Source organism: Anticarsia gemmatalis, chromosome 1, assembly GCF_050436995.1.
Source record: "Anticarsia gemmatalis isolate Benzon Research Colony breed Stoneville strain chromosome 1, ilAntGemm2 primary, whole genome shotgun sequence".
NCBI lineage: Eukaryota > Metazoa > Arthropoda > Insecta > Lepidoptera > Erebidae > Anticarsia > Anticarsia gemmatalis.
The window spans coordinates 11,925,261-11,947,676 of record NC_134745.1 but is presented as its reverse complement, the minus strand read 5'-3'; the positions used below and the strand labels follow the sequence as shown (position 1 = coordinate 11,947,676).

Below are 22,416 nucleotides of genomic sequence, written 5' to 3'. Positions count from 1 at the left end.
GTAGTGGCGTGGTGACCACTTTAACTGCTACGCTACGGTTATTTTAGTTATCGCTTGCTCTAACAGTGAAGGGAAACACAGTGATGAAACCTTGCATGTCTAAAAAATCTTTATTACATTTCTTGAGGGCATGAAAAGTCCTGAAAGTCTCCTACCCGCACTTGGCAAGCGAGGTGGACTCGAGGCCTGAACCCTTTCTATTTCGTGAAAACGCCCTTGCCCAGCAGTGGGACAGCTACGAGTAAAAACCAATTAACAGTGCAACGTTTTAATTAGAAAATGATCAATTAAAATTTAATTTGCGATAATAAAAGCCGCATCCGATTACACCAAATTAATTAAAAATACCTATTAAGGAATTCCGATAAATTAGTACCTATTATAATAATGTAAAATAATTATTATTAATTTGATGCCTTCATGTAGAAAGCCTCCTCGATAGATTTCGTAGTACGGGCTTAAAATGTTCGTAGTAAGGTTCCTCTAACTATTTATGTATTTAGTTATCAAATAATATTATATTGTATCATGTAATTCAGTGTCTCTCTTATCTTCAGTATGAAGTGTGAATGGAGTCATGACATCGTGGGCGTTACCGGCTATGGGTATGATTTCATTTATTTGTAATTTGCACTGACATTTTTGTATATAGTATACTATACGTCATATTTTATAAATAAATGAGACAAATATTTATACTTCTTCTGAAAAATACAATATAAAAATGAAAACTAACAAGAATATTGCTAAAATACATGATTTATGAACACGCAATGTTGATTTTAAATTAAAGAACATAAAAAGTAAAATTGAACTAAAGTTACTTTAAAGTTAAGAGCTCAATAAATCCAAGCAATAATTCAGTTTGACACCTGTCCAAATAAAACGAGACATTAAATTCTTAAAAATGCATCCGCCTTAATCCGCGTTTAACTCTTTCATTTTCTAAAGCCACCGAAAAAATATCTAACCTGTTACCTGAATTCTATGTCACCCACTTCACGGCCCTGTGGGCGGGCACAGGTGCGCACGCGCATACTAGCGGCACGCACAGCGCTGCTCACACGCACCAATCGCGAACATTGCTACTCCAAGCAAACCCCGCGAAATACAACCTTAATACAACGAGTTAAAGTTCAAATTACATTGCGAATAAAGTCGACATTTTCGTGTACGAGTGGGAATTTTCTTACGATTTTCCGAGTGTCTGTGAACGAGTGTGGTGATATTGTGAATTTTTAATATATTTTTTTATATAGTGGTCTTGATTTTTGTACTGGATTAAAATCATGTAAGTGTTTTTTTAAATATATTTTCGAGCACTTTTTATAGGTTCAATTATATTTAATTTATTCTCGTCAAGGTGTGAGAAGTCATGATTAATTACAAATTAGTATGATGTAATTTATTTATCACTATGATGTGATCACGTTTGATCGTAAAAAAGAGTTAAAAAAATTACGAACTTTGAACTTTTAACTGGTTAGTCACAACATTTATCGTATTATATAAAACAATGCAAAAAAATAAATAATTAGGCTTTTTACTACTAAACTCGACGTCTTATTTATTTGTAAGTACCTGATTTAGGATTAAAATTATTGTTTCACATATTCATACTACCAGGAACGGAATAACATCTCCTCATAAAAAAAAAATCCGGGAAAATCAAACAAATTGAACACAACTTTAATTGCAACGAACAAAAAGTTATATTAATATGTTTTCACTTTTTCAGTGTTCGATTGGCGTGCGTATTTTTTGCGAAAACGTATTACAAGGTTTAGCAGATATCAATCATGACAAATTAATGGCAATGGCACGAACAAAAATTATACTGATTTTTGTTAAGTACAGAATCTAAATATTACTAAAAACGATAAAATGAATAAAATAAAATTACCCTCGTATTTTTGCTCGTCACAATCTCAAAAAGCCATGTAGGTACAGTTTTATGCGGTTTTCATCTATCAGTAGCTATCAGTGTATATTATTATGTCTACCCTATTATCTGTAAAGTCTGTCTCATGTGCCTAGTTCATAGTATATAGTGTATGTAGTTAGTGTTTAATAATTGAGGGTAGGCCTAAATTGCGAAATTATAACGCTCCTTTGATCTTTGTCTTGTTTATGGTAAAACAATATCTGCCTCGTCCTGTATTAAATAATAATTTACATAAATGTGTAAACGTATAGGCTTCCATGCTAATTAAGCATGTTTGACAATTAATTAGATGGACACGCGAACAAGTTTTTGACATAAATATTTAAATTCCTATTGAATATTTTACGATATGAGTCACGCACGGTACTAATGGACCCTACGAACACGCGTTTACTATACGATAATACTTCAAATAAACTACGACCTCGAATAAAAATCCGGCTTGTGTGCACAAAATGATTATGCAAATTTCTAAAGGTATTTTAATGAAAAATAGAATTAAAATGCTACTTGGTAATTATTGGAGATTTTGTTTTTAATACAATAATGTGAAATACATTGGGTACAAGTGTACTCATAGTATCATTTTGTTTGTATCAAACAAAAGTTCAATTTATTTTGAAGAATGCACATGTAAAGTAATGTCACTTAAGATATATTTTTTTTTACGGAAATCGGTCAATTGTCTTGAACTCATTTTTCCTATAGTTTTATCTAATGTTTGCTTGATTCAGTATTTATCAAATAAAAATAGTTTGTTTAAATAAATCTGCCAGAGAACCCTACTGGGTACTATTTCTAGAACTATAATATAAATATGCTTTTATGAACCGACAATCTAAATTATTTGTATTCGCAAGTAGTCATCAACGTCAGACAGTATGACACAGTTTGCATATCAATTTATCAATAAAGTTTTACTCAGTAATATAGGTAAAGTTCACGTTACTCATTTTCGCGAATAGTTAATTTAGGTAATTGCTTTTAAGTTCCCAAGTAGTTAGTAGTTTCTATTAATATTTCCGCCTTAAATCCTTGAATTCAGTATTCAGGTTTTTCCAATAAATACGTGTTTAACCCCGAATTGTTATTTTAACAACTGTATTCTTTTTTTATTTTGTTATTACAAAACTAAAAAAAAAACTGTGTAGAAAAAAATACATGACACGCAACTTTTTACGCTTTAGTCGCAAAAAATAAAACTGGATATATTTTAAGTTACCCCACAATATTTTAAAAATCTTACATGATGGAATCCCGAAATCAATCAACTACAGTGTGCCAAGAGTGGTAACAGTTTTTCATTATGTCCTCGGAAACTGCAAAACTCAGCATTCCAATACAATATAAATCTCTTGACCACACGATAGAGTCTTCAAATCCCTCATTAAGATACTTTCATACGACACGTTACGTCTATCGGAAGATATTACTACTGTCATTGAGCAAACCGACTTATATAAACAAAACGACTTCATCTATTTACTTGATAGCTACATAGCTTTGCTGTTAAAATAATAATATATCATTGAGATAATATGATGAATAGTCAGAAAAGTACAAGTAACTTGAAGTCCGTAGCAGGGACTTGTAGTAATCAACTGATCTCAATTTAGAGTATGCACTATACTGCATTTTAATTAAGTATAGAAGCTCTATACTTAATTAAAATGCAGTATAGTGCATGCTCAGTAACAAAAATTTAATAAAGAGATTCTTGTGAAAATTTGAAATTGAAATTGTGCTTTATTTAAGAACAAGAAGACATCGATTTCAAGTGTTAAAAAGGGTCTGCCAATGACTTACCTGAACACGTTTTATTTGTATTTTTTTTAATATACATATACCGCCTACGCAAGGAGCGCTTATGTCACCTTTACAACTTTATGCACCCAATACCTGTCGACAGAAAAATCCACGTAATAAACATTTTTTTTTACCAACTTCGCCTTTGACTTAGTAACCAGGAAAAAGAAAACAGGAGTAAAAATATATAATCATACGTGAACAGGGTTAACCTATTTATGTACCAAATTTTATCAAAATCCATTAACTATTTATGGCTGTCGTTTAAAATGCTAGAACGAGTAACTTAAATCTATCCATACAAAAGTTCGCATTTATAACATTAGTAGTACAGTAGGATTAACTCGTAAACGTGTTTAATCCACGTTATAACCACGGGTATCAGTAGATAATACTGTAACCTTAATTACGGGTTGCTAAACACTCATTCAAAGCTAATGAGGAATCAATCAAGTTATTATGTAACACAATGTGCAATCATCACTCGATTATCTAATGACGCGTAATGTTTGTCAGTTTGTTAACAGATCTATGTGATATGATCCACTTTCGTTTATAGAGTTCTGTAATGGGGATTATTGCGGCAGTTTTTTTTAACGCCTCTCGGTAGTTTATGCGACTGCCGCGTCAGAGATCTCAGTTCAAATCCTAAATTGTCTTTTCTGAATTTTTCGTGTAAAGAATTTCTCAGACCCGGAATAAATTAGGAAGTTGAGGTCTATGTGCTTAAAAACTAGTTGTACTTTGCAGTTTTACTCTCTTATATGGTCTTTGTTTATCTTTACTTCTATAGAAGATAAAAAAAGTTATAAAGCCTTTCTCATTAAATTCGTTTTAAAAATATTTTTTTGGCTTTTTTATTTGTCTCGATAATAGTTATTATTTGAAACGCAAAAAAATTACGAACCCTGTCATATTTTATTAGTTTTTTACAATTGCAATTTTCCTTTCATTCAAATAAAAATGAGGTACTTTAATTTAACGAAAGTGTCAGTTATTTGCGAACTTAGAAATGATGCGTAAAATGAGTTTCATTTCATTTTAGACGGTTAGAAATGGAGTGGGTTATTTGTCGATGTGCTAACAAAACTAATTGGATTCGCTCAAGCGCGTTGAATCAATGAAATATTTGGACTGATAGACTGGTAGTCTAACAACTTAGTAGAGAGCCTTGTATGCGAAGTTTGTGGCTAGCGGAGAGCTACAAACTCCAGAATTTAGAACATCAATGACCTGCACGCTTACGCAGGTGACGATCGTCTGTCCGATAAAATTACTTTATTTTGGGAAAACATGAAATTGGGTAGTTGACTGGATTAACTAAAAATTATATTATTAAACTGGTACCTACTCGTAAAAGGTTAGGTTAGATAAGGTAATGTTGTGCATGCTAAGGCTTTCTACTAAGTTGTCAAACTATAGTGTGTTAAATATGTACCTTATACTTAATAATAATTAGATCACACTAATTGCTGTCAAGTGGCGAGCATTCGCTATTAATATTATTACTTGATCTGTTTAGGCTTTCATACAATATTGTCGATAGGTAGTCGGTTGTTAATAGTTTATAGTGGTAGGAAATCGCCATTCAGCAACCATTGTAGAATTAAGCATTAAGAAAGTTGATATTGTGCCTTATTTTTATTCCAATATTGTTATTGTTGACTCTGTTGTGGTCTCTGCTTACCCCTAAGGGGAAGAGGCGTACCATGATTTTATGTGTTTGGGTATATTAGTAAAAAAAAACATTATTTTTACTTAATCTCGTATTTTTCTTCTTTTATGAATTTCATTGTTAGAAAATCAACAACTTGTTACGTTTAGTTCTCTTTTACTTGTATAAGAATGTAAGCAACTTTTAACGTATCTCTATAGTTTTTATGCTCTATACACGTATAACATAATTATGATGTATTTACATAATTATTATTATAAGTTATAGTTATGTCACTGCAAACACATCGCAATTAAAATATCGAGCAGTGAAAGTGTAGGGCTCAATTGAGTTTATTTTATTAAATAACTAATAACCGTTTTGAAAACCGTTATTACTTCGTTATTGTGATCAAATTCATTATATAAGTAATGAAATAGATGAAATTTCAATAAAATAACATTATTATTGTGTGTAATTCAATCTATTTTGTTCAAATTGTATGAGAAAGCGTACTTAAATGTAACAAAATTGTATTTAATTGTAGAAAATAACGTTTATAACGGTTGTTACTTGTGTAATCGTTATACCTATATAAAATATATTGCATCAATAACTAATGTAACTGTTACAGTTTATGACATAACTGTACGGTTAAATTGCTCTACTAAAGTATTAGTTAAATTGTATAAGATAATAATAAATTGCTCTAAAGACTACTCTAGTTAAAATGTAAACGATAATAAGTAATAGTTAGTTACCACATAATCCGGAATTAAAGGACTGATATCGTACTTATATTTTCAATACTTATATAAGAAAGGCATACTTATATCAGTAACCATAATTAATATTCATCTAAGCTATATTAGCTCAGATAATTACCGATGATTTCAGTTTGTAAAAATAACACTACTTCAGAAAATAAGGAATATTATAAAAATGTCAGTGTTTTAAAATGGATGAAGCAATATATTCATATTATTTTTAAATACAATGTTTACTTATCCCGACTTCACAGTTGCCTTCATATACTTACTGTCACAAAAACTAGCCGATAGTTTATCTAACACTTTTTCATAACGTATGAAACTGTCCCTAAGTCTTCAGTATCAGTATCGTAATATAATTTTCTAACAAAAGCCGTTTTAACGGGTGTTAAGCAGTCTCATAATGCCAGTTCACAGTTATGAGATGTACATTAGCAATGTCACGAAATTATGAAAGCTGTGTAAATATGCTAACCACTATGACGTATTGTTGACTTAATAATGACTTACTGTGACATTATTTACATAAATATAGAAATGCCCTGTTAAACGTTCTTTGGTTTCCACCCCTATAGTAACAGTACTATAGGGGTGGAAACCAAAGAACGTCGCTTGCTTTGATTCTAGCAACTGCTTTGCCACTTCGCACAAGCTTTGGAAACTTCAGAGTGTGCTAGATGATGAGATATCTATAGAAATGCCCTATTATAGGGTTAGAGACCAAAGAACGCCGCTTGCTACGATTCTAGCAACTGCTATACCACTACGTGCGAGCCTTGAAAACTGATAGTTTTAGTGTGTGTTTGATGTACACGAGGTGTAGAACTTTAGGTCTCATACCGATATCATATCACGGTCATAGAAGATAAACAAGTAATGAATATTATGTGACGGACCTTTTTGAAGAATTTTTCTAGTACGATCTCTTAATATACTAGTTATACATTGCTTATTTGTAAATTGTAAAATTATTAGCCAAATTGTATCATTATGTATGAAGCCCGGTAACTTGAACTGTATCACTACATCGTAACGAACGATTTATAGGTTCGCTTAGAAAGAATTGCATAGCTCGACAGCCCAATTTTAGAATAGTCCACTAAGAATCTGGAGTGGGACTACTTTCAGTTTGTTCCCTAAGACACCTGCTTTCAAATTTTTCGGAAACACCCGTAGATATCCTAAACTTATAATATGAATAAAGTTTTTACAGTGATCACTATGTCACTAGTGACGAACTAACCAAAGTATGCCTTACCATTTATTAGTATTTAACTGTTTGCTTACACCGTTTATGTTGCCTCCTCACAGACGTGCCTTTAGCAAATATGCTAAACATTGCCGAGCCTGATTTCATTTGGTGATGTCCGAACTCTAACAGTCCACCTTATATCAATATTTCTTATTAAGTTTCTGAAATAGCTGTTCAGCGACTAATGTAGAGTTTTACCAGTAGGTAAAACTAAAACTGTGTAGTAACACAGTTTGCCATACTCGTATTTGGAAGAGTCCATGGATGGCTTTGATTTGATTGTCTTTATTCTTAACCAGAGATCCCCATTGGAATTGCTGTCTTTATATCTCACCCTTAAAGAAGTTGGCATTTCGGTTCTCCCAACACTATCGACTATCCAAAGACTTTTGTAAATCTACTTAAGGCATGATGACTAAATAAAGTGTAATTTTATTCCCTCAACAAAAAAAAACTCACTCTTTCGATTATTGTCAACTTGACAATAGCAATTAACAGTATACAAACAACAGTTGGACGCGACGAATGTGAAAATAGTACACAGTTCGGAATGTATCGAGTTTTGATGCAGATGCGATGTTGCGCAAGCGCAGATCGAAAGTGACCGCGATGACTTGATGTCGCTGTACCGATAGCACCGTTATATGCACGAATATATTTATTTATTTCGATATATTTTTGGAAATTTAGTATTTTGTAGAGGTTGTTGTATTTATTGAGAGTAGATTCAATGATTGAGACTCAGCGATTGTATACAACAAAACGTTGAAGTTAACTTAAACATTTTTTGCAGCAACCATGACTGCTCAATATTGCAAAAATTTTATAAATCTATTCAGAAAATTTTATATGAATACTTTCATAAACTAACTGAGTTCTTTGGGGCTATATAATATATTGAGGTAGTGTAATCGATCCTAAGCAGCCTCTTTTTTCGAAGTTACCCTTATTCAACACCAAAATGCCACCAGTATTTAGGACGTCCAATCATTTCGTCAAGAAAATCAAAAATGACTTTAGGCAGCCCAATTTTGAAAAAACTTCCTCGTTTTGCACCCAAACCTTGCCGTGAGCATTCCCGACACCCAATCGAGTACTATAGAAGAGCAAAACAACAAGTGTCTACGTCATCTTTTATCTTTATGCACCCGAACGATGTGAATGTCTGCTTAATAGTTACGACTGTTGATTTACAAATCATTAACAGTTGTTTGGAAAGCTTAAACTACCGAGAAATATTAGGAAACCCACGAATATCCGTATAACGTGTTTATTTCATACATAAATCGTTGTATGATTTCATTAGATGATGTATTTTACGTGATCAATGTATTGGTAGGAAGCGGAAAGATTATTGCTTTGAATGTTATATTGAATTGCAATTTGTGCATTTTATTTGTTTTGTTAATGAGTTTTTAATGACTTTATAACGTGAAGAAGTAATGTAATATTACGCTTGTTACCTTTACGATTATATGATTATTTTCCGGTAGTAAATAAACATTATAGAAAACATATTATCCGGTCATTTTGTGCATTTGTTGCTATAACATTATTTATTACGTATTAGCTTCAGCATTCTTCTTCTGTTCTGTTTCGCTTTCGGCCGATGTTTTGCGCCTCACGATGTCTCATTCTCAGGCTTCTATTTGAAATCAATCTACTGAATTCATTAAACATACATTCAAAATTTCAGACGACAAAAATTGTCTTCTACTCAACGTTTGGTTAGTGGTCAACTTAGTGTCAAAGTTGTTCAAGCCGCCCAAAGGCCTTTCACGTGGCTTAACGACTGTCATCTTAATTGGCAACAATGGCTTTTTACGTGCCCTCCAAATCAGGGAGAAGCCGAGTTCAAATATAACTATGCAATCACCCATCTATGGAATGACTGCACCAAAGTTTGCTTTACCCAAAGATCGTTTACCCACCACTAAGCGCAGCTGGCTACGAGTGCCTCATAAATTAGTATGGAGCATAAAATTGAGTCCGAAATGCAGTTTTTTTTATTATTCTTATTACCTCAGTAATATTGTAATTAAGATTATTACGTATAGTTTTTCACTTTCTCTAAAACATAGCAACTATGTGACATTTTGGTTGCACCAGAATATCTTACACTTTAAATCTAGGTTTCAAGTTGCATCACTTGTTGAGAAAAAATGCAATCTATGTAGTATCGAAAATCATGACACAGTAGCCTACAAAGATTTCCGTTTTCTATTAGAAATTTAATCAATATGCTTGCAAATTTTATTCTATAAGCAATATATTGAAAGATTTATAAGAAATTGTTATTTATTTGGTGTAATCTTAATTTATCACATGCGATCGAGAGGCCAGAAAGTTCTAGAGGCGTTTTGCCTGACATTTTGACATTGAATTAATTAATTTGTAGTAAGTTGCCTCCTGATTTTTAATTCTATTCATATTTTTCTTATGGTACCACTCGAATTTCATAATGCGGGGCCAAACATTAACAAACATTAACAAACATTGCTAACATAATTATGCTTTTTTAAAATCTCAATTGCCGAGAATTTCTATAACATACAAATAGAGGTACCAAAATACTACAAAACTATATAATTTCTTCATGCTACAATTTTGTCATTTTATCTCAAAAATTCGCGTGTGTTCTCCATTTTTCTAAGGAGGGCGCACGCAACGTTCTTGCTAACCGTACAGTTTGTACGTACATGTATGAAATACGCAGATCGCAGCGATTTATTTGCCATATGCACATATTACCTTATTACAGTGAAGGTGAATGATGAAAGCGAATGAGTGAGGTCAATAAGCTTATTGTCGTTAGTGGTTATGTTTGATGGTTGCTGAATTAAGTTTTAGGATGTTTGATGTAGAAGTTGTGTAAAACTCTAGGGAAATAGTAAACATGGTTTTAAATATGAGTAACAGCATAGTTTGATTAGGGCATTAGCTATTTTATATTGATATAATGTATAAATCTCTCCATTTAATTGATCTAAATACTAATTTGCTACTTAATCTGCAGTTGCCCGAAGAAATTAATCTTCTAAATAACCCCGGGGTGCTTATCGAGTATTTAAATTGTGAATATCAATAGTTCTGCTTTGCATTAACTAAGACTTTGTATATCGCTTCGGGCAGTTCTTATCGCGTCGCGCAAGGCATGCGCAGTATGCGCACTCATAATTGTTCTCTTACAGCAGTCTCCAACTTACACTGTACGATCAAGGCTTAGTACTAAATACCTATCAAATGTTGCACATTGCACAATACACCAATCGTCAAACATTTAACGTAATGATGTATGTCCATAATTGATTACACAGGATTATGTGCTCTTACGAAACACATCCAATAACATCCTTATAAAAATCAACCTTCCTTCGTAATGATGCAACTAGCAACCAGTATACACTGACCTGTGCAAACAAATTATTAGTTTGAAACAACAGGTCTTGTTATACTGGTGGTTTATATATTCCTATCATGGAGTAAGGATATGTCGGTGCGCGCCGAATGCTAAGAGCGACATACTAAATTGGCCTTTAGGGGGTTCCTACGTGCAATAATTTGAGGTTTCCTAGTAATGTAATAGGTTAGTCATATATTTATTTAATGAATGGATTATTGTTCTGTTTGGGGTCAATAGCTTTGTGCTTGTGGGAACTGCGTGCTGTCTTGATATGAATATTGTGACGTCATAGATTGTCATGTAATGCCTGGAAGTTTGAGGTACGTGTGACGTCACAGAGTACGTATGGATCGAATTTTGGGAGTGGTTCGTCGTTACTCTTACTTAATACCCAAAAACAGCTACAAAGATTTCGAATATATCAATATCCAAAGAAAGCCTTAGATGCATCTATAGACTGTAAAAAGTCAGTTTTCTCAAGCAATCAGCTATGAAACAGTAGCAGGTTTCAAATTGTTGTATCCACGGGACTTCGTTAGTTGGAGATCGGTGTGTTAAGCAACCATTTAGTGGTATTTGAGTTGAACGTCTCCGCTTGGCTAGCACGGTAATATTATGATCAGATTCATCTACCAAAAAATTTTTAAGCAATATTTACATAAGCTACAATATAGCTTGGGCTATATTGTAGCTTATGTAAATATTGCCCAAAAAACTTAATAGAGAGCCCTGTATACAAGGTTAAAGTGGAAGTACGAAGAATGTAGAATATCTGTGACCCACAGGCTTATGTAGCTGACGGTGGACTGTTTAACACAGCTATTTTACTTTGTAAAATTAAATACCTATACAGAACTAGTAATTATAATCTAGATTAATTGTGCAGGCTTTCTAGTAGCTGTCGGGCTAGTGTAGGCATGTAATTAGATATGAGTTTTAGAACTAATAATGGTAGAATATCGTAAATTATTTGCAATGTCGACAGCGCTATGAGGTAACGGACTATGAATCAATATAATGAACTATAGTTTGTAATTAGGCTTTAGTTGCAGTCAGTAAATATTACGTCTACGCTTAGAGTGATAGGATCGTTTTCAGGTTTTAATTAACAAAAGTATGTGCGTTCTTGGATGGAAATTTCAATTAGTTTGAAAGTTTTAATGTAGGCAACTGACCATCGGTGATAAATTGTGTAAGCGTAAGTCGAGCTTTAAACCTCATGGCAATTAAATCTACATATTCGGCTACATAAAATCACACCTTGTTCCCATAGGGGTAAGAAGAGACCCAAGAAGGTGATTTGTACCATCCTAAATAAAATATTATTAAGTATTTAAATCCTAAAATATTGTATCTGGCCTTTATATTTGTCGATATTAGGCCCTACTTGCGCCTCAATTAATTGATTTTCTATGTTAATAAAATAAGGTGATACCTTGTCGACAAAACCTTCCGAAAAACTGGTTAAAAATTATTTACTCGTATATTACGTTATCTTCCGCATAAATTACATATTATTGGTATTAGATATTGTCCGTACATTGGCCTCCCAATCGGGTCCAATGTATATAAATAACGTCACATAAATTTCGTAAAACCGGCGGAACCACTAAAATTTTGCGCATAACTGAGTAATAATTGTTTATCATTGTGTTCGGCAAAGATCGGCCAAGTTCGGCCGAGTTCGTGACTCATGGTGACCACTTTCTTGCAAAACTTCAGTTAGTCAGTATTGTTGCGAAATGGATAAATAGTTGGTATGTAATTTTGGTAATTATGGTGTAAATTTGTAATGTACGTGGTAAAGATGATTATATGCACGTTATTTTGTTAAGTTGTAAAAATATCTGACCCGACTTACATCGTCCATTACCGCGATTGGATACTCGGTACTATCATGTCGACTTCTTAGTAAAAATTTGGCACTTAAAATCTATACTTATAATAAATCTGTAGAGAGGTCAATTCTGTACATTGAATATATTTAAAAAAAAACCAATGGGGGATGTTTAGTAACGGATACTGATACCGAATCTGCAATTTATAATTTTCTTTTCTGTCTGTCTGTCTGTCTGTCTGTCTGTCTGTCTGTCTGTCTGTCTGTCCTCCTTCTGTATGTGTCGCTATCACGTAAAAACTACCGGATAGAATGCACTGAAATTTGGTATATGCATAGAATAAGTAGTGGAGCAATTTCTAGGATGCTTTATATAGCATAAAATTTCAAAGATTTTTAGAAAATTGAAAAAAATACGTAGAAATCGTTTGAACCTGCGTTATAGAGTATAGAGACCATAGATGGCGTTACAATCCATTTCACAACATTCGCATAGTTAACGCGGCGCCTGCCGTATCGATATCTGTTGTTCGCACCAACCAATAGATGGCGTTATAAACCGCAACAAAGCATGTTTTTTCTAATTAATTTATTTTGATGGCTTTATTGTATACCTTTGAAACATGCTATACATTTATAAGATTTTTAAACATAAATGTTGTATGATATATTACACAAAAATGTTGGTTTACGTGGGTCCGGTGCGATCGGGATATCCTAGATGGCAAACCGAGTAATTTCGTTTGATGTCGTTGTTCGCCGCAACTCACAGATGGCGTTGTTGTTCGAATCACATAATATTTAATAACCAAATTAATTGGTTGCATTAAAGAAATAAATTGGATAGCTATGAAACAGACTATGTGGTAAGTTTTAAAAAATAAACAACGGATGATATAAGTATAAAAAATAATTACGGGTTACGCGGTTTCGGACGTATCATCGCAAGTATACATTATTACGCGTCTGAAGAGCTCCGGCGCAGATAGGACCTATAATAATATTCTGAATCCAGACGGGTAAGCAATGGTCAGTCTATTATAAGGTATTATATTTTACACTGTAAACTGCTACGGATACAGACGAGAGCGGAAAAGAAGGTAACCACAGGAAATCAGGCCTGCCTGAGCCTGTGTCACATTGTGTGCCTTTCGGGTCCCTTTCGTAAATAACCATTAGATGACAAAAGAGTTGTAAACATTTTTATGTGTAGGTGTATCGAGTGCTTCGCAATTCGCGTGCTCAAACGAATAAGCAACAGTACGAAATTCACGCGAGCGGAGCCGCACGGGTCAGCTAGTTACCAAACATAAATTAACAATTGGAGAGCATACATTTTTATATAAAAAAAATAGTTAGGTACTCAATAGAAACTGGTTAAGAAAATCATGCCACAAATCCCGATATCTGATCCTATTATGTGATCTGAAAACTGTGTTATACTAACTCGTTTTTTTACCATTAAACTTGCTAAATGACTCCGTGAACTTTTTTGATTGGACTATAACGAATAACAGACACAGAGCTGTCAGGCATTGATGTAAATTAAATCGGTAACTAAAAATCATTATTTTATGTGCACCGAACATCACGGATGCCTCTCGCACTTTCAACGAAAAAATTACAAACAAAACATTGCGTAAACGAGTACCGGTTGCAATTTTTTTCTGCATTATAGTTCAAATAATTGGCCCAAATCAGTATATAATACCTAATATCTACTGATGGATGTTTCACGCTCTATAACAACTATTTACTAGGTAATAGGCTCGCTTCTACGAAGAGGCGAAAGCGGTAGTTGTTTATTTATCGTGATAATCGGAACTGAATGCCAACAATTACGTCGATTATGGGATTCATCTCGTGCCTTAGGATTTGGCAAACATAGTTTGTCAAATATTTGACCAAATATTTGTGTGCACCAGTTAGTGTAGCTATTTCTGTCTATATTTGTGGTTTAAACAAATGTTTGGTTTGCGTGAAAATAAAATTCACTTTCTGGTACATTGACTGTTGCGTGCAGATATCACTTTAATCATGTTTTACCGAAATTATGACATCGCTAGAAGATACGTCCGGCCAGTTTTTCAGTTGAATAGTGTAGATATTTGATGAGTAGTATTGAGTAGTTACGGCAAATGTATGAAGAAGCCCTTATAATTTCAAACGTAGCGAAAGGGGGCATTTAAAAGTCCAGCCTGTAAAAAGAATTCACACGATCAAATTCAAACAAGACATATTAAACAACCAATTTCAGTCCATTTGTTAACTGCGAGTATCAATTATATCATAACTGTGTTAGAACAACTCAGTCACACCAACTCACACAAAATCAACTAACCGTTGATAAACGTACATTGTGATACATGCCTTTACCGTATTCTTACGACCTAAAATCTATGAAATTTCAACTTTACGGATATTCATATAATTGCTTAACTGATGATCGAATGCAACGTCATACGGTACCGGTTGGGGAGTAGTATTAGTGCTGTTAAACTTGCAACTTTGGTACTAAAAACTAAAAAAGATAGGACTCAAGTTTCAATGACACAGTAGGAGCAAATCTGACGAATTTTAGCAATTAGCGGGTGCATTCTTTTCTGTTTATTCATTCAACCTAGGGTTGCTTACATCCTTGTGAAATATATAAGGATATTTTTTCAAAAGAAACCATACATCTCCTATCAAATGAAGTTTGGTAGGTCAAGGCCATGATGTCAGTATGCAGAAATTGAATTTTGATAAATATTGGATGGATCTATAGACTAAGGTTTGGTGATCTCAATTCTTAACCATTCTAGCCAAACAGTTTTTCAATAACATATTCGTGTCTGTAGATATTGCCAAAAAATCCTGATAGGCATAGACATATTTATTGCATCATAAAAACTGCGTACATAAGTTGTTACAATATAATAATAGTTTCAATAGTTACCCGTTTCGGGTGTTGCAAATTTTTAGGGGTACATTTACTTACTTGATACTTTGTTATAAACCTTTAACCCATTTCCGGGGTCAAAAATCTTCAGTCTAGAGCTTGGGTAGTCTCTGCATTTAAATTAACATTTTAGTAAACCCGTCATAAACCCCTTTGTCGACAGACTAGTATTTTAATTCCCTCACAGCATCTCAGTTATCCGACAAGCAGAACCAATCGAGCTAATAGTCAGATCCGAGAACCAATGCATCATGAAGTACCGGTTTGATCCATTGTTGACTGGTTACGACATTAAGTTTAGCTAGCAATTATAAAAGGTGCCTATGGAATGTTTGCCCCTAGATTTTGTAACTGTATTACTTTGATGCTTGTGCAATTGATTTTCGGCTATTGTTTGCTATTTTCGGCGAAGTTGTAGCGGCTATATTTTGGCTATTGTTTGCTTTCTTTGGCTTTAGCGGCTAGTTAGTTGTTTTGTTTATTAGCCGGCTTTGTTTCAGTCTATTTGGATCTGGTTATTACGGAAAGAGGTTCCTATATGCTTCGTTTAATACTTTAATTAAATGCAGGTACTGTTATATTGTGAATAGTGTTATAGCTTATGTAACCGAATGTAAATGTCTATTTGACTGCACGTTTGGCGCAGTGATTTAAGCGGTCACCTCGCCGTAGCCGGTCAACCGTAGACCCGCGTGGTTCGAATCCCACCCGGGACAAATCTTTGTGTGATGAGCACGAGTATTTGTTCTGAGCCTGGATGTTAATGTATCTATATAAGTATGCATTTAGAAGTATATAAGTATGTTTATCAGTTATTTGGTTACCATAGTACAAGCTCTGCTTAGTTTGGAATCAAATGACCATGTAAGTTGATATGATGACATGAACATGTAAGTTGTCCAATTATATTTATTTATTACTAGCTGACCCGCGCAACTTCGCTTGCGTCACCTAAGAGAATGAGTCAAAATTTTCCCCGTTTTTGTAACATTTTTCGTTGCTACTCCGCTCCTAATGACCGTAGCGTGATGTTATATAGCCTATAGCCTTCCTCGATAAATAGGCTATCTAACACTGAAAGAATTTTTCAAATCGGACCAGTAGTTCCTGAGATTAGCGCGTTCAAACAAACAAACAAACTCTTCAGCTTTATAATATTATTTATTTATTATTTATTTATTTATTTTAAGCTGTTGTTCAGCTATTAACTTATTTATAAAAAAAATAAAGAAAGTAACCTCTTCCTTGCCTGTGATGTAGGTTAGACAGGCACATATACAAAGAGCTCTTTGTAATTGGATTCATACCAATTACTCTATTTGAAAGTCAAAAATATTATTTAGGGAATATAAAGCCCAGAAGAAGAATATATGCGGCAAGCATTGTGTGCTTTCTATGTTTTTTTTGTATCACGCCAGCAGCTACGTTCTAAAAGAACTATCTAATTTTTAACCGAGTTTATTCCAACGTTTTCCTCATGCAGATCCAATATTTTTACGCACTACGATCATCGTAGAGAAAACTTAATTAATATGCAAATTACTCTTTACTTCTGCGCGTAAGTGCGTGCTATTAATTCACGAACGAAACTCATTAGCTTGTTACACTCTTGAGATCAACGATGCTAGATGGTGTCTATTCACTTGACATTACATTGAAGATATTAGTTTGAGCGGGAGTCGCACTGAAAACTTAAAAAAAATACGGTACTAGTTAGCCGGTCGTCAATAGTGGCAGGAAGTAGCCTGTAAGTCAGTTCGTACAATATGTGACATCAAGCTACAAACTAAAGAGCTACAATATTTACCCACTATTATCGTTCGGTATTCGATCGATCAATCACATTCCATTTCACTTAGTGCATGCACGTTGAGGAAACAATAGTGATTGTAAGTAATTATAACTATTATTCGTTCACAAACCAGTTTCAAATTCTTTCATATGTGTGTCAATGTCTACTACTCATCTCAAGAAAGTGAATTGAACAATTTAGGGTTCCGTAAGTTTTAAAAAAATTGTTTCGATATAAAGAAAACTTGAATGTGCGAGTAATTTCTCGATATCTCGACATCTTTACGATAAAATAAATATTCAGTTTCCGTATAATGCAAAACAGTAATGGGATTTTATAATTTATATTAAAGTATTTTCAATAAAGCCCGGAGTTTGATAATGTCCCCGGTATTACGACAGTAGGTTTGCTTCCCTTTACATAGGAATAACGTAAAGTATACTACTACTGGTATAAATATTAAAATAATATCTATAGTGCTACGTATGCATGTAACGGGAAGTATCACTTTGAAGCTGTAGTAGAAGATGAATAGATATTAATATTGTACGGAACTCTTAGGAATGCAGGTCGAACACTTGCACGACCACTAACACTATACTGCTAATAAAATGCTACAAAAATCTTTAATCTCTAATTTATGACGTTATAAACGCTATGCGTGCTTAATTAATTTATTAATCATAAACATAACCCAACGTCTGTTAATTAAATACGGAAATCAAATTAACTTCGTGCACTGAAAGTGAAAATCTTTGTATAAATAAACTACTTATATACTCAAATGGAGATTTTCTGTCTGTCCATCGGATTGTTTATATTTGAGGATCTTGTTTATGGCAATTTAACTAATCATTTTTTGTTTGTGTAATGTAGCGGTAAGCGGCGAAATATTAACACAATCTTTAGTGCTGCATTGCATCTAGGACATTCTATGAGGACCTCACTCGTGATTATTGTACGAAAAATATTTACCTACACAAGTTCATAGCTTATTATCATTTTAGTCAGCAGCTAGTTTCCCTACATCATGTAATCAAATATGAGTGTTATCAAATCAAAGAAAATGAATTACCTATTAGCACTATGACCAATATCAGAACTAGACAACAAATCCTTGTGATACATGCATTGCTTCTCGCACCTTAAAAATAGGCAGTGTTATACTTTTTTTATTCAAGCACTAATAAACAATTTTAATAGTAAATCTACAAGCAAACTGCGTGTGGTTCTGAATGCCACAGCTAGTATAATTGTAATGAAGGTGTAGTATGCAAATGACAGACAGTCGGTTAGTAGGTCGTATAACCGGTACAGTCGCGCCGCCCTAGTAATGCGTCCGTGTAATATCCGACATATCTCGCCGGTTCATTTACTATGTGTCATCACTTTAAAGATAAGACGATCGATATAAATGTTGTAACTGCAGGCCTGCTCTCGGGTATGTGACATTTCGAAGATATTTTGGATTTTTAACAGGAAACTTTCAGGCTTCGGCTATCGTGCATTTTAAAATCATACTGTACAATTTCACATACCTTTATGGTATAGGTGGCATAAATGCAGTCTGTTTCTTTAAATATGGGTGCAATAAGTGCCTCAGTCATACGATAATTTTATTTGATTTATACGACTTAGCATAACTTAGCATCCTGTCAACTTTGATCAAAGTTGTTTGTCAAAGTCAAAACGGGTATATACGGTACGGGTAACGGGTATATGTGGTTCCAAAAAATCACTAATGTCTTTAAACGGTTCCCACGAAAATAACTTTCTTTCAAGTAATCTTCTGAAGTCGTTAAGTCACTTTCGCGAATAATTTGATCCAATGACTTTGAATTTTAATTGAATTCTACAGATCGCAAAATTCAGGTTTCCGATTCGCGATACTTGTTAAAACACAAATAAGTGGTTAATGTCTGTCTGTTTTTATCTAAAAAGAATAAAATTAAAAGTAAATGGATTTAAAAAAAACCATTAATTTTATCCTAGAGAAAGATGAATGAGATGTATGAAACATCTCATTCATCTTTCTCTTTACGATCAAAATCCAGACCAGTATCAGGTATAAGATTCGCAGCTAAAGAATGTATACAAAATGCAGAATTAAGAACATCTGTGACTCGTAGGCTTATGAAACAGACAGTGGCCTATTTGATACAGCCACTTTATTGTTAAGATACACAGAATTATTAGTTACTAGCTTTTACCCGCGAATTCGTCCGCCACCTGAATTTTCCCATAGGAATGCGTCATTTTCCCGGAGTAAAAAGCCCTATGTCCTTTCTCGGGTATCAAAATATCTCCATACCAAATTTCATGCAATCGGTTCAGAAGTTTAGGCGTGATTGATTAACAGACAGACAGAGTTACTTTCGCATTCATATTAGTTTGGATTCACTAGATAAAACGCGCATTCCAAGGGTCTCTACTAAGTGGTTGGTCTATACATCCTATAACTAAGCACAAAACACTATTTTTTATTCAAATCAATTAACACTGACCCAATTCTATCGCTCGTAAAAATACCTAAGACCAAAACGAGGAATATCCTCTCACGAAATAAGCCAATTATTCTTACTTCAGTTACAATTATGTTCTCCAATTACCCATAGTGGTGTAGCAACGAATATTATACGAGCTAATCACTTTGTAACGTGTAATTATTAAGACTTATTATCCGTGATAAGTATTTCACGTGTGCTTGCGAACGATCGATCATAAAATATTTTAATGCGATTTTGCGAAAAAAATTGCGTGAATTTTAAGGTAATTTTGTTATTAGGTGTTTGATTTGTTATCTTAGGTGGAATAATTATTTGGTAGGTAATTCTGATCTAGTATTTAATTTTGTAAACGATAATCCCTTATAGCCATGCAGTAACTGGATCTCCATTTTTGTCTTTAAAGGCTATAAAGATGAAATTGTACGTTATATTAAAGCTTAGTAGATATTATTAAAAAAGCAGAAGTTAAATGCAGCAGTTGCCATCTATTAAATTGTCTGATAATTTTGGTAACTTAGACCATCACCAATCCAAATTAAAAAGCACAGGACAAACAAATTATGGATATTTTTTGCTTTTCACTACCTAATTCCAGAAGAAGAAACTAGCTCAATAGTGGAACTTATAAAATCGAACCTTTGACCATTGAGTTTAATTACATTTAATAAGAGTTTTATTCAAATTTCCCTTCAAACCCATAATATAGTTTCACAAGAGCGACGAAACAAGTGCTATATCAACACCAACATGTAACTTAGTAATAGAGGGCTGTTGAAATACACACACGGCTTATTAAGTAGCAAGTGCAATGTTTATGGTCTGGAAACAAATTAATCGGATATTGCCCTTAATCATAACGTAGGTAGATATAGGAGTTTCGTAGTTGCAGCATTTTGCTAGGTACCTGTTGTACAAATAATACTTAGCTGATCTATGCAGTTCTGATCGAGAATATTGAAGAAAGATAAAAGAATACAAATAATATGATAAGGCTAAGGATGGAATAGGAAAAGGGGTATGTCATTCGATTAAGACATGCAGACGTGCATTTCATTAAAGTCGATTTAGCGGTTTAGCTTTTGAGTGCATAACAGATAAACAGACACTTTTTTTTTAAATATCAATCCCTAAAATTAGTTTTTATCTCAATAATTACAGGCGTTCTCTAGTTAAATATTGAAATTACAGATTAATTAATATGTTTTTCTTTTCGTTTCAGATAAATCCTGTGGAGTGAATAAAAAATAATATAAGTGTTGAAAATAATGTTATTATTAAGTGAATAAGTTCAAATAATTTGTTATAATTCTTTATTAGTAGTGCAGTGATTAGTGTTAATTAATTTATAAACAACATGGCGGCCAAAATGATGACCCTGTACAGAACCATCAAAGGGACATCTACTACCAAAAGGAAGAAACGGGAAAGAAGGTAAGGTTTTATTGATATTGCTAAGTATATATTGCCATCTAGGTATAGGGTTTTTTTAAGTTTGCAATTGGCCAGCGTGGTGGACTTAAGGCCTTACCCCTCTTTCAGTACGGGAGGAGACCCTTGCCCAGCAGCTTGACACTAATGGGTTAAATTCATTTATTTATTTTGGTCCTTTTTAGGACCCAAACACCGCTGATAAAATTGTCTTTATTTTGTCCATCATTGGCCTAATGTTCATTGTATATTACAAGATGTTTGGATGTAAATGAAGCAAAGGAAGTTTGTAAGGATCGTACCAAGTGGTCGTTCTCTGGTCTCTACCTTCCCATATGGGAATAAGGCGTGATTATTTGTATGTCTTAATAATGTGGTAATTTCGTTCTCGTGAAACGATTTCCAGTGGTAAAGAGTGTCCTAAGGGCTACTATCTGCGTATCAATTTATTAACAGATAGATTATAGCCGGAATAAGTAGAAATTGTTTCTACGAGTATGTGGTCGCAAACAGGAGCTAGTGTATTTATATCCCCCCAAGTAAAAAGCAGGCATAAAACTGCGTTACAATTCCTATGAGTCATCAAAACTAGACAGGTATTTAACACACAGTTAGTCCATACAGTAAATGCATAAAGCCCGGTCAATAACTAAATCAAAGAATCATTCATAAATCGTTATAACAGTACCGTCCGAGTATGGGCGCCGGCGCAGCGCCTCCACAATATAACGGTACTACTTGGAAGCATTGCTGACAGGTTTCACTTTTACTTAGAACTGTCTGTTAGTAGTTCGACGGAGGTGCGGTAGATGGCGTTAGTGGTTATCGATTTTGATGGAAAAGTCATGTTTTAAGTACTTGGAAGTTGTATTAGTAGCTTGTTTAGTGTTTTTGATGCAATATTAGTATGTAATAAAAGTATTTAAGTTTAAAATTGGTTTGTATAATCTATTACTTGTGAACATATTATTATTTTGGGTAATTACCTAATATGTAAAAACATATTTAGTGAAGTGAAAGTTAAACATGCGAATGGAGGGTCTTGTTCTTGCGCAGAGATTTCGAATAGGCGTTAAGGCTT

At 33.7% G+C, this 22,416-nt stretch overlaps 1 protein-coding gene across 1 annotated transcript in view; it reads left to right on the top strand.

Annotated features, from left to right (window-relative positions):
• Window positions 1-1,043: 1,043 nt before the first annotated feature.
• exp (expansion) overlaps window positions 1,044-22,416 on the top strand; it is a 180,344-nt gene continuing 158,971 nt past the window's right edge. The window contains exons 1-2 of the mRNA XM_076120023.1: window positions 1,044-1,291; window positions 21,127-21,338. Coding sequence (XP_075976138.1) covers window positions 21,262-21,338 — 77 coding nt within the window. The 5' untranslated portion in view covers window positions 1,044-1,291; window positions 21,127-21,261. The remainder of the gene's footprint in view (window positions 1,292-21,126; window positions 21,339-22,416) is intronic.